This window comes from Cimex lectularius, unplaced genomic scaffold, assembly GCF_000648675.2.
Source record: "Cimex lectularius strain Harlan isolate CLEC.00 unplaced genomic scaffold, Clec_2.1 scaffold260, whole genome shotgun sequence".
In the NCBI taxonomy this organism is placed as follows: domain Eukaryota; kingdom Metazoa; phylum Arthropoda; class Insecta; order Hemiptera; family Cimicidae; genus Cimex; species Cimex lectularius.
Window position 1 is genome coordinate 91,225 of NW_019392831.1, and position 14,239 is coordinate 105,463.

The following is a 14,239-nucleotide window of genomic DNA, read 5'->3' on the forward strand; positions in this document are numbered from 1 at the left end:
AAAATGTAAGATTGGTTTAAGAAGATAACTCGTGGATTATCTAAGATTTTCCTTTTATCAAGTAAAGCTTAACCAATGAGAAAGCACTTCAGTTAAATACAGGTCAAACGATAAACGTGCTAATTGTCTGTACTGTTCCATTTGCGTCCTCTTTTATAGAATAAATCGTCCTGGAATTAATTTCAAGTTAATAAATATTTTAAAACTTTAGTACGCTATTTTTAGCCGGTAATGACGAAACATTGCTTTTTGTTGGCATTTTGAAATAGACAGCCGTTAAATCTATAATTTAAAAAAATATGATCGGGGAATTTTGTGGTTTAGTTTAAAAATGTTTGTTAAAGCACCAGCCTTTTGATATCTTGGGTTTGATCAAAATATAAGTTTTAAATACGTCCGGTCCGCTTTCACGTACGGCAGCAAGTTTGATAAATGTAAGTAGTACGTTTTGTGTTGATTTTACAATTTAAAAAGGTTTAAATTGCCGTCTGAACTTTTAACCGAGTTTCCAAGGCACGGATACTTTCCGCTGTTAACAATTTTACATTTGTTTACAACACGGCTACAGCTGCAAACTCGGTGAACCCTCTTTTAACCTAGCAAGCAATTTTTATTATGGTTTAGAAGTTTTCTTCTTTTCCCAATATTTTCTTTCTGAATGGTTATTTAAGCAAAATAAATGAAAAATTCACATCAACCAGAGAAATATTTATTCTTGAGTTACTAGGTTTATATTATCAATTGTCATGAGTTCGTACATTCCGCTTAGACTGTTCCCTCGATCAGACGTATTTCCACATTTTGTCTTTCTTCTTATAATTTATAATTTATGTTTTGTGTCAATCTCTGATTAAAAAAATTGCTATTTTAAACTTTAGAAAATATCAATTCTTCAACATTTTCTCATATGTTATTTTATATATGAATTTCTTGAGCTTAATAGGGCAACAAGGCTACAGCTAGTTCAGCACAAAATAAATTTTTTAGTAATACCGATCATGGCAGTGTGATAAAACAATTTTGGCAGAATGTAAAATCGAAACACTTCTACCTATGAACCATTGACCACTAGATGAAAAATGCCAATACAATTTCTCTGGAAAATTATTATTCACTGAGAACAGAACGAAGCCCAACCGGGCCTTACCGCATATGATAAAATTTCCCTTTGACGACCTTTTGACAAGCGAATTTCATTTTATTTATTATTTCGGTAATTACAAGGGCTTAAATCATTTTGTTTTTTAAGTTGAACACTAAACGATATACGACACACCCGAACATGTTGACAAAAAAAGCCTATATGTTGGAAATAGCCACAATCATTTTTAATGCATAAAAGCGTAATCGCTACATTTTTACACCATTTAGGAATAAATTGAAAAACCAACAACAACGTCAATTCACTTTTGACTTCCTCCTCTTTTGAACGTGCAGGCTTTTATTATTCTTGTGGTCCAAAGGAGATGTATCTTTTGTTTGGCTTTTGATTGGCTTTAATACCATGTTTACACTTTATCATCTTGCTCATAAATCAACACGTTCTTCAAGAATTTGTTGTTATTATAGTAACCTAGAAATCTAGAAAAAAAATGGTATAAAAAGTTCACATTTTTATTAGGCTATATTGTCACTTTTCTCGGTTAAGTTCAAATAATTAATTAAAAATATAATTTTATGTCTGATAAACATATTTCTGTTTTAACATTATTAAGCTTTGCCTCAATGTTTTAAAATCGTGAGTTTTTGATTAATAAAAATTGCTAAAATATGTTGATGGTTTTATAATAACGTGTCGGATTAAGGGAACGGTTTGTTTTTCAGTGCACGATTGAAATTTATTTTTCAAATATATAATAAATCAAGGGATTGACCCCTTAGTTTATATACTTTTCGTTGCTGGCCAATCATATTTTGTGAAATATGATCCCCAGACATGTTCCGACGCCAACAGAAAAGCTGTAAAATTTCAATTTCACCAACTCATATTCAGTGCTATAGGTGAAAATCATATTTTATGTGATCGCTTTCTTCACGCGTATTTTGTTTTATTTACACTGAAGCCGTTTGAGCTTTTCGATCTTGTTACTGACTCTACTTTCTTATGTAATAATTATTTGGTGATAGTGAGATGCTGTCTGGTGTAACGTAGGTTTCAGAAAAACATTTTTTTATAGTGCCAACGTTTCGATCTTTATTGAGATCATCTTCAGAGTCTAGGATTTATAAACATTGTTTAAATTTTACAAATACATGTAGGATGTGAAAAAATATGAATTTATACAATGCTAGAAATTTTAGACTAATTCAAAGTATTTGTACTCACTCAAAGTGTCTGTTTTCTATGTATCGGGTTGTCCGGAAAATAATGCAGGATTTTAAGTTTTCATTAAAAAAAATCTATATAAAATATTCTGTGTACGTTTACAGGATTACTCATTTGTATGAATGTCAACACTTATTAATCCTCTTCCAAATGATATTGTTTGTTTACCTCTGTAGCATTCCGCTACTTGGAAATAATTCAGNTATTTTGATTAAAGAACATTGCTTTAAAGTAACTAGTTTCTTTTTTTTTGTTTAATACCAAAATCCTGCATTATTTTCCGGACAACCCAATAGCTGTGTCATTAATGTCGTGCACTTTAATTTTGTTATACCACATATTTCCTTACTTTCTATAATTGCAAATACATTGATCGAATAATAAATTAATTCACTCACTTTGAGTGAGTACAAAATTCTTTGATTGAATCTAAAATTTCTAGCATTGTATAAATTCATTTGTTTTCACATCCTACATGTATTTTTATAATTTAAACAATGTTTATAAATCCCAGGCCGTGAAGATGATCTCAATAAAAATCGAAACGTCGGCTCGTTAAAAAAAATGTTTTTCTAAAACCAACGTCACACCAGATCGCATCTCGCGATCTCCAAATAATCATTAACTAACCACACTTTTTTATATAAACTACGCACCTAAAATGCTAGCTTTTCCTTTTGTATTTCAGGTTCAGAATAGTCACAAAACATATATACATCACCATACACATAGAAGTCTGGTCACATTCACTCGCCAGAGTAGTCGATATTCCTCGAGGCGGGGTTGAACCCACTCCATTCGCGCTAATAACTTACTTTTACTCCCCATATGTCACACACTCACCCCAGAGTACTCGATATTTCTCGGAGCGCGATTAATGAACCCTTTCCTTTCACGCTAATAAATTACACTGATTCCAATAAATTAAACATAGACACATCACATACCCACATAAACATTATATACATTTAAATATCTGTATAGCCCTTAGCTAGCGGCACTGTGTGCCCGCTGCCGTGGTCCAGCACTAGGCACTGATGTTTCTAGTAATATCAGACAAGGTTATATACATTTTCATTTCATGAGCAATGGTTTTTTCTTTCATTTTATTCATTAATTTTTGCACAACTATTTTGCATGTCGTTATTTTGAATAATTATATAAGCTTCAATTATGTTCAAACCCCTTTCATTTTTGTATGTGGAATGTAATTAAAAAAGAATGCATAAACAGGCTGATGGTTAAATTGTAGGTAAGATATCTAGGTGATCGGTTGGTATCAAACCTGAGTTCAAAAAATTGTTGGAAATAGGCAGGCATCGAAATAATAATGTAGTCCAAATTTATCATGTGTTTAGTTTAAAAATAAAAATAGAATGTATGTTTTTTTCGTCTAGATAATTCGCGCTGAATAACAGGAATTTCGAAGTTTTAAGGGCGTTTCACAATGAGAGAAATTTGTCATATTCAGGCCGGCCAATGCGGCAATCAAGTGGGAGCGAAATTTTGGGAGGTTATTTCTGACGAACACGGCATCGACCCGACGGGAACCTACCACGGCGACAGCGACCTGCAGCTGGAGAGGATAAACGTGTACTACAATGAAGCGACTGGAGGTAAATACGTACCGCGTGCCGTACTCGTGGACCTCGAGCCAGGTACCATGGACTCGGCTCGTTCCGGTCCGTTCGGACAGATCTTCAGGCCTGACAATTTCGTGTTCGGTCAATCGGGGGCCGGCAACAATTGGGCGAAAGGCCATTACACCGAAGGAGCAGAGTTGGTCGATTCCGTGTTGGACGTCGTGAGGAAGGAAGCGGAGAGTTGCGATTGTCTGCAGGGTTTTCAACTTACGCATTCTTTGGGCGGTGGGACAGGCTCCGGGATGGGCACATTGATCATTTCCAAAATCCGTGAAGAGTACCCCGACAGGATCATGAACACGTTCAGCATCGTGCCCTCGCCGAAAGTGTCGGACACCGTCGTCGAACCTTACAACGCCACGCTCTCGGTCCACCAGCTGGTGGAAAACACGGACGAAACTTTCTGCATCGACAACGAGGCTCTATACGACATCTGCTTTAGGACTTTGAAACTGACTACACCCACTTACGGCGACTTGAACCATCTGGTCTCAGCGACCATGTCCGGAGTCACTACTTGCCTTCGGTTCCCTGGCCAGCTGAATTCAGATTTGAGGAAACTGGCTGTGAACATGGTCCCTTTTCCACGATTGCACTTTTTCATGCCCGGCTTCGCACCTCTGACTTCAAGGGGCTCGCAGCAATATCGTGCGCTCACTGTGCCCGAGTTGGTTCAGCAGATGTTCGACGCTAAAAACATGATGGCGGCTTGCGATCCGAGACACGGGCGTTACTTGACCGTCGCGGCCATCTTCAGAGGGAGGATGTCGATGAAAGAGGTCGACGAACAGATGTTGAACGTGCAAAATAAAAATTCGTCGTACTTCGTCGAATGGATTCCCAACAACTGCAAGACGGCCGTGTGCGACATCCCTCCTCGTGGATTGAAAATGGCGTCGACGTTCATCGGGAACACGACCGCCATCCAAGAACTGTTCAAACGAGTCTCAGAACAGTTCACATCCATGTTCAGAAGAAAGGCCTTTTTGCATTGGTACACGGGAGAAGGCATGGACGAAATGGAGTTCACCGAAGCCGAATCCAACATGAACGACTTAGTCTCCGAATACCAGCAATACCAAGACGCAACCGCAGAGGAGGCCGGCGAATTCGATGAAGACGAAGACAACGTTGAAGAAGTCTAAATTGACGATATTGCTTTTTGAATCAAATTTTATGTCGTACTGAATGAAACAAAAATTAAAAATAATAAACATAAATAAACCTTGACCTACACATTTTCTTGTTGTCGTTTCTAGTTTAACTAATTTTTAGTTTAAATTAAAAAAAAAATGTTTCACAAGCTAACCCATCTTTTGTGTGTGTAGTATATGTTATAGAAAATTTCCTTGCCAATAATGTCACTAAATTTAAGAAATAATATATTTAAGTATGATAATAATTTAGCTTTAATTATTAATTCTGTGTTATATGCTTTTATCATTGAGTAGATTCCATCAACAATATAAAAGTTCTGATTTTTATAAGCAGCATTCTGCTCATACAAGTACAAAACATACACGTGAAGAGTTGAACCTACCTCTTTCATATGTATGGCAATGTCCACTTTGGTGTAATTTAAAATACCGCCGAACTCAGAAATCACAAACCTCGGATTTCGGCAGTTCGGAATCAGACCTAGCTCTTATATATTGTGTTTAGGAAAGAGAGACGGGGTGAGAGAGAGAGAGAGAGAGAGAGAGAGAGAGAGAGAGAGAGAGAGAGAGAGTGTTACCCTTAAACACGTATTCAAAATAATATTGATTAAATAGTTTATGTGTAATTGTGGAATGCCTTTCTTCGTTGCCCTAGGCAAAATGTCTTTTATCGTCGCGGCTTCTGAGGACAGTTGACACAACGGAGAGGCCAAATTTTCCTTCCTTCCCCGCTAGGCTCGTTTCCGCCCTTAAGTGAAGGGGGTGCATTGAACCAGAAGTGGACTCGTTACCTTGCAGGATGTCAAGCCTTCTATTTATTCTCTGCTTTTAACATGAATGGAACATATCTTTTTGTCGTGTTATTTCAATCGTGGGCACCAAACTTTAATCCATGCAATTGTTTGTCGGTATGAAAAACATAGTTTATTCTTCGAAGATCTTAATTCTTCTTAAATAATATTTGAATATAATTAATAATAGAAATTTGTGAAATTCCTATGAAATTATTACAACAGTACCATTTGTTGTGGCGAATATTCTAGGATGATGAAAATCATGTGAGTGGATAATTTATGTATGAGAGAGCTGTCTTTTGCAATATGTAATACATTGTGTGCAAAACGTCAGAAAGCGTATTCATTGTCGGTCTTAACGATATTAATTCATTAAAAATTATTTCCTCATTTAATTTTGCCTGCATATTCGAAACTCGAGTTTTATTCATGATGGGATATTTTGCCGTTCGGAAAATTAAATGACTGTTTTCAATCATGAGACATTATGCATGCAATGAATACATTTCTCCATTCGATTTGGTCCTTGGATTTGGGGGAAGATTTCCAAAATCATACCAACCAGATGTATCAACACACTGGCGAGTTTCCACTGTTTGCAACTCCCATATTTACATCGCCTCGTGATTAAAAATCGATAAACACGCAGATATGGCTTATTCATTAATTTTTGAATATTGATCAATTATTTCAAACATTGTAAATTAATTTTATAAATTTGTTGAAACCCAAGATATCCATATTTTAAAGGTATAGTCTAAAGGGGTATTTTTTATAAAGATAAAGCAGGCAAATATTTTTGTAAAATATTTTAATTTTATTCCTTGATATGCCTTTGAACACTGCATGTCGTCTCATCTTTTTCCTGTTTTTAACGTAATACCTAAAAAAATAACTTTTTGCGTAGAGACTAACAGGAACAGATGAAATGAAACCATTTGCTACATAAAACATTTAAAACACAATATTATTTATCAATTTTTGGCCACAGAGAAGGTTTAGTTATTAGTAGGTAGTTTTATAACAATTAATTTTTTAAAATATGTTTTGTATAGCTTAAGAATAGAATATAATTCAACAGATGAGTATTTAGTATGTGTATAAACTATTTATTTTCACAAAATAAATTGATGTAATGATTACATATTTGTCAAAATGTATAGATAAACAACACCTATTAAAGGTTGTATATCGGAAATAAATTCAACTCGTCACAGACCGATTGAGAGAACATGGGTGAAAGCTGACGGTCAACATCTAGCAATAATCCACAGATGGGAGGACGGCTACATCTGAGTTGCGATATGCGATAATTTTACTCGAATCTGTCCTATCATTGTACATAAAATTATTTTTACTGCAAAACTGTAAACCACTGTACTTTATACAAGATTTGGTTACAACAAAAATAGAAAATATTTTAGATACGAGATACGTCTGTACATTGTTCTAAAGATTTTTAGATTTAGTTTTCAATATGTTAAGCAAAATTGTAAGCGGAATATTTTTGTTTTTGTAAAAGGAATGTCACCAGAGATTATAATATCACAACTTCAATAGTTCGCGTGCTGTTTACATAGTAAAATTGGTGGGTACGTAGTAAAGCATACGGTAATAATAAAATAAAATATTTTCAACTGTTTTTAACAGCAAAGCAACATAACGAAATATTTACGTACTATGGCTAATAAGTTTAGTATCGCAAGTGAATTTACATTAGGGCAAATTTGAAAATTATATTGTAATTGATATTACACATAGGGATATTCAAGATCTTTGTGTTAACCCTGTTAACTCTGTTAGGTCGTTTTAGATCGAGAAAAATGATGACGTAGACTTGTACTTGCTGGTCCAACAGGCCAGGGCCAATGTTAGATGTTAGATCGATTAGTTTTCGTGGTCCGATTGACCAAACAAATTCTTTTCAATTAATTAATCTTTACGTAAGGCAGTCGTTGAGATAAAAAAGTCAGTGTCACGAGCGGGATTCGAACCCACGATCTTGCCACTTTTCTTTATCTCAACCAATAACTTACTTAAAGATTAATTAATTGAACAGAATTTATTTGGTCAATCTGACCACGAAACCTAATCGATTTAATCAGCAAAATGAAGTAAACTTCACTAAAGCTCTCCGTGGCCATTTTATTTGTCGCCAAAAATCAAATAGATTACACGACGTTTGAAAAATGACAAAAAGGAGGGAAAATTCAAAAGGTGGGGTTGAGATGGGAAGTTAGTGTCCGAGTGATCGAAGTCACGATAGCTCAAGTGGTAGAGCAGCGGCGTATCTACCCGAAGGTCGTGGGTTCGAATCCCGCTCGTGACACTGACTTTTTTATCTCAACTGAAAACCTTAATTAATTGAAAGATATTAATTGTTCAAGCGGACCACGAAAACTAGTGGAGTTAGATATTAGGTCGAAAATGTAGTCACATTGCAATACGTTAGGGCGTAGGTAACCAACATGACAGCCATAAATTTAACACCTTTTTTTGTAAGAATCGGCTAGTTAACATTGTTCGATCTAACAGGACAGGGCCAATGTTAGATGTTACGTCAAAAATGTAGTCAGATTGCTATCCGTTAGGGCGTAAGTAACGAACATGGCAGCCGTATATTTAACAGATTTGTTTTAAAGCATCGGCTAGTTAACACTGCTCGATCTAACAGGACAGGGCCAATGTTAGATGTTAGGTCGAAAATGTAGTCACATTGCTATCCGTTAGGGTGTAGATAACCAACATGGCAGCCATGAATTTAACAGCTGTTTTTGTTCACACATATTTTTATTCTTAAATACGCATTAATTAAATCAATACATTTCTTTTGTTAATTTCTGACTTGTCCTTATACTCTCATTCATAGTAGATACAACCTCTATCCTATAAAGTTGTATGCTGTTAGATGTTAGGATACATTATAGAAGTTAGGCATGTCGGCACGAATTGACGTGTCATTTGTTAATAATTTTCGAGTGCATAGATAGCATTTTGAATGAAAGAGTTGATTAATTTTCCTTGTTTTACTAACTTTTGGCATTTTACAATTTAACAGAGAAGAAAACCAAAACAAACAACAACAAGCCTTCAAGGACTGTTGTAGCCTTATTTTTGGTTCTACCAATCGCCACGCTCAGCATTGCGGAAAAATTAAGATTTAACATGCTAAGAAAAGAAGGGTGGTTCACGATCTTACCGGACATTTCTCTATTGGAGTTAACATCTTTCAAACATCGTGAATACTCCTAGTATATAGTAATTATACTACATTACTATAATTTAGGGATAATTTAAAATTCTTTGTAAGGAATTTCTTTCGTTCAAACCTATTTTACAAACAAAACTGTATGTTTTATCTGTTTTTTACGCCGTAAGGATTACTCGGGATAAGACTTCGGAATCCCCCCCCATGTTTCCGGCCTCGTCGTCGGCTAGATCAAGGCTTGAATTCGTTGTGTCGTCGTCTTTCGCAATTGTAATTTTATATAAGTCGTGATCCAGCTTGAAGTTTATTTTTTTCGTTTATTGTCTTCATTTTGTGAATTTATCGTCGTCATCGCTCCGGTTGGTGAAGTCCTGAGACATCTGCGTGGTGAAGGTCCCCGACTCCAAGACTCCAAGTGATGTAGTAGTAGAACTAATACAGGGATAATTTTGAACCCCTAGCTATTGCAAAAGTAATTTTGAACTCAAATTACTGCAGTTCAATTACTTTTGAACTTCAACTGCAGCATATACAGCGGACAAAATGTAGTTACGAGCTGCCAATTTTTTAAAATTTGTTGTAACAACCAGTAGTTTTTGGTTTCCATCTATAGCAAATGTAATTGTTAAATAGTAATAGCAAGCTGCCAATTATTTAAAGTAGTTGTGGGAACTACCGGTGGTTTTCGAACACTGACTACAGCATAATCAGCAGACAGAGCAAAACTTGCGAACCACCAACTACTAAAACGTATTGACTGGTTGAAAATGCGTTTTTTTTAAAGTTACATTGAGCACATGCAATTTAATATAAATTCTCTTAAATCTTAATTTTAAACTGTAACTTTAAAATGTTGTTGTCAAGTAGATTACAGTTAATTAAGGTTTTTAGTTGAGATGAAAAAATTTAATAGCACGAGAGGGATTCGAACCCACGACCTTCGGCTAGATACGCCGCTGCTCTACCACCTGAGCTATCGTGACCTCGATCCACTCGGACATCAACTCCCCATCTCAACCCCACCTTATGAGTTTTCCTTCCTTTTGCCATTTTTCAAATGTCGTGTAATCGGTTTGGATTCTCGACGACAATTGAAATGGCGACGGAGAGCTTTAGTGAAGTGTACTTCATTTTATTCATTAAATTCACTAATTTCGTGGTCCGCTTGACCAATTAATACATTACAATTAATTAAGGTTTTTAGTTGAGATGAAAAAAAGTTAATGGCACGAGAGGGATTCGACCCCACGACCTTCGGCTAGATACGCTGCTGCTCTACCACCTGAGCTAAAAACCTTAATTAATTGTAATGTATTAATTGGTCAAGCGGACCACGAAATTAGTGAATAGAAGTTGTCAAGTAGGTTCATGATTTAACTATTAAGCGGCTGTGCCTGAGTGGAGAGGGAGACAAGTCGGATCCAAAATGGGTAAACTATAAGTTCATCATCAGTCGTCCACATGAAATTTTCCTATTTGACAATGAAAAGATAATGGTTTTAGCAGTTATTTTAGTTATTAACAAATTAAATTAATACGGTAAGATAAAATGACGTATTTTTCTAATTTTTCGTAAATTATGTTGTCTTTTGTGTCGCTAATAATTATTAATAAACTATGAATAATCAATGAAAATATAACAGTTTCAGCAACTGTTATCGTTGATATGCCGGCCGGAATTCATAAGCCGTGAGACGGTCAGGTGCCCCTCGTTAAGATCCCCAGCTGAGCATTGTGGGAAACCACTGAACCGCTGAACCACCGCACTCGCACAATCAAAGTGCTAACAGGGGCCGGCAGTTATTGACTTAGTTAAGAAGTCCATTTGTACCTAGGTCCTTGTTTTCCCCAATGAAATCAAATCACGGTTTCAAATCTTCCTTAATTGGATATTCAACTGTTGAGCCCTTTTGGTTAAAACATGAAACTTCCGTTTGCAGGTGCAAAATGTGACAAGGGTAAAACAGTATAAATAATAACAATCTAATGTAAATAGACATAAATAAATCCTCGAATCTGATCTGCCTCGCTAGTGTTTTTTTTATAATTTAATTTTCACAGTTGTGAGTATTAAAATAAATTTTACATTATGATTTAAAATATACTTTATGTAAATTATACGTTTATATATTCCATATGTATGATGACGAAACATACAATTAAAGTTCATATGTTTCTTTTCCTTTACGATTAATATTTATTATGTCCATTATATTTAGTGGTCTATGGATCGAATTTCTTCTTTCAATTAATTAATCTTTTTATGTGATGTTTTGGTTGAAATGAAAAAGCTGGTGTCACGAGCGGGTTTCGAACCCACGACCTTCAGCTCAATACGCCGCTGCTCTACCACTTGAGCTATCGCGACTTTGATACACTCGGACACCAACTTCCCACCTCAACCCAATTAATTAATAGATGTTATTTGGTTAATCGGACCACGAAATCTAATGAATTTAACAATTTAAATGAAGTACTTCACTAAAGATCTCCGTGGCCATTTCATTAGTCGCCGAGAATCAAATAGATTACACGACATTTAAATAATGGCAAAAAGGAGGGAAAATTCGAAAAGTTGGGTTGAGGTAGGAAGTTGGTGTCCGAGCGTATCGAAGTCGCGATAGCTCAAGTGGTAGACCAGCGGCGTATTTAGCCGAAGGTCGTGGGTTCGAATCCCGCTCGTGACACTAACTTTTTCATTTCAACCAAAACCTTACATAAAAAGATTAATTAATTGAAATGTGTATTATCTTCAACCCCCATAGGAAACAAATCTATTTCGGTCCTTCGATTCCGAAACGTATTATATTTCACATAAAGTTTAATTTTCCGATCAAAATATGCTTTATTTGATGAATATTATTACGTTATCGACTTCGTATATTCGGTTTAAGCCAGGATTTTCATGCGCGTACATGAACCTATATGAAAGCCATATACAACGTCGCATACATCAGACTGTCTACAGAGCCGATGTAACGCAGGATAGATGAAGGCAGCATGAAATTAGGAAGGTTGGGATTGCACGTTAACATTTCACGTTCACTTTCATCGAATCTAAGCTAGGGAAATCAGAGAAAACCCATTAATCACATTGAATTATCATGCTTTTAACATTAATGTTTTATAATAATTGCAAATATATTAACATCGCTTTATTAAGTATATTACTATCAAAGTATCAGTGATCATGAGTTTTTAGTGTTAAATATATTTGCATATTTTCAAGTTTGTTTCACTTTTTATCTTTAACCACAATGTTCAACAGTTTACGTAGATATATTTACATAGATACATTTTCACCATAAAAAAAAAAACATTTTACTAATTACAACGAATAAAGAACCAGCGATCACAAACAGACCGGAAAAATAAAAAAAGCTAGATTTTATTGATAAAGGTAACGCCGACTTTATAATCTTTACACAAATCACACCAGTACTTAAGATGACCAATCGGCCGAAATGTATCTGACAATTTCTTAATATAATTTTTTCGTTACTTGCAATTTGGTAGTAGTACTTAGTTTGGTACTACCCGCATAGGTCAATACCATATTCTCACATGGGCCTAAGGTACATTAGTGATTTATTTTGGATTGTATCGATGGAGATGTATGGGCCTTAGCAGGAGTATAGGAGGATTATTTACCTGTATTGTATTGTATAATAGCTATTTAATTTTTTATTTCTTAAATATATATGTACCTATTTGAGCTGTTTGAGACTGATTCGCCAATCTTTTGTCTACTGTTTTATGTTCATACAAGCTCATTTAAAGATTTTGGAAAGCTGGTTGATGCTTAGTCCTGGTGATATCGCAGCTGTACCTATTAGAAAATTTGTAATTATTGCAACACTCATTGTAGGGAAATCACTGGTATATAGTAAACAAAGTATTGAACCATGCTCCCTTGAGGAAAATACACAAATAGTTCTGAATAATTGATACCTTCAGTGTGGCCCCAAAGTTGTTATTCCAAAGAAAAAATCTAATTTTTCTTTTTATTAGGTTTTTTCTTGATGTTAACGTGATGTTGCTTGGTATTTCCTTCTCGTTGTTTAATTAAACCCCAATTAACAGTAAACTACTTATTTGTCCATCGTTTGCTACAGACACAGAACTGTCTCTGTTTTCACTCAAAGTTAGTAATGCGTTCCAAGTCATTTTACTGTAAAAAATATGTTTTTGCATAAATTTATGATTGAACAAACCGATCTAATGCAAAAAATCGTTCATGCTGAGCCACAAATTAGTGAGGGTTACACGTTTATTTGACGATTTAATTATTCCATACTTTAACCATTATTTCATGGGCTCAAATGTTAACAATTTTTATCGTTAATCATTGGAATGAAAAACTTGAAAGATAGAACACCTTTTATGTATTCCAGGCTAGTCGCGTTTTGGCGAATTCAATTTGTTGATTACGAATAACATTATTTCCGTCGGAGATGTTAAAAAAAGTAGAACCAGTTTTTAAAAGGCTTTCTGAAAGGAAAGAGTATGTTTAATAATAGAAAATGTATTTAAACAATATTTAATCTTTCCATTAAGCCACAATCCATTTAAGCTTTGAGATAGAAAAGAGCTTTTCGCATAGTTTAAAAACTCTGAATAAAATAATCTCGTTTGATTTAATCATTTGAATAAAGGAAAGGATTAATTTGAATAGATAAAAAAAGAAGAGTGGCAATTCTAAATGGCACAGATATAAAGTTTTATTCAAGACATAAATAGGCAGTTTGTTTAAGGGTTTCCTAGGGTTCATGGCAAAAAACCATCGAAAGTTAGCCCGCTACCACGTCCGGATCTTTTTTAATAAAGAGTTTTTAACTGAGTTTCATAAACTATCGATCTCTTCCCCCACGGTTTCGTATGCAGCAATTAGAAGTCTAAACGGGGCGATAATATCAGGCGAGGAGGTGCCCCTCGCGAGTTTCGTGACGGAACCGCGGTCTTGAGAGAATGGGGGTGTTGAGAAATGTCAACACCTAGTCACATGCTGATGGATTTGCGTCAATTTAACGAATCATTGATGTAAAATGACCCGCCGGGATCCTGGGCACAGTCAATTAATTATCAAAAACAACCAATTTTGTTACTAAGTC

General features: G+C 35.2%; 1 protein-coding gene across 1 annotated transcript; it reads left to right on the forward strand.

Annotated features, from left to right (window-relative positions):
- The first annotated feature begins 252 nt into the window (after positions 1-252).
- Positions 253-5,207, forward strand: LOC106670364 (tubulin beta chain-like). Its single transcript, XM_014400623.1, has 2 exons — positions 253-434; positions 3,724-5,207. Exon 2 carries the CDS (start codon positions 3,774-3,776, stop codon positions 5,112-5,114), a length of 1,341 nt encoding a protein of 446 aa, XP_014256109.1. The 5' UTR covers positions 253-434; positions 3,724-3,773; the 3' UTR covers positions 5,115-5,207.
- The last annotated feature ends 9,032 nt before the right edge of the window (positions 5,208-14,239 follow it).

Coding starts and splice junctions, on each gene's coding strand:
- LOC106670364 (XM_014400623.1), top strand. CDS start 3,774: ATGAGAGAAATTTGTCATATTCAGGCCGGCCAATGCGGCAATCAAGTG.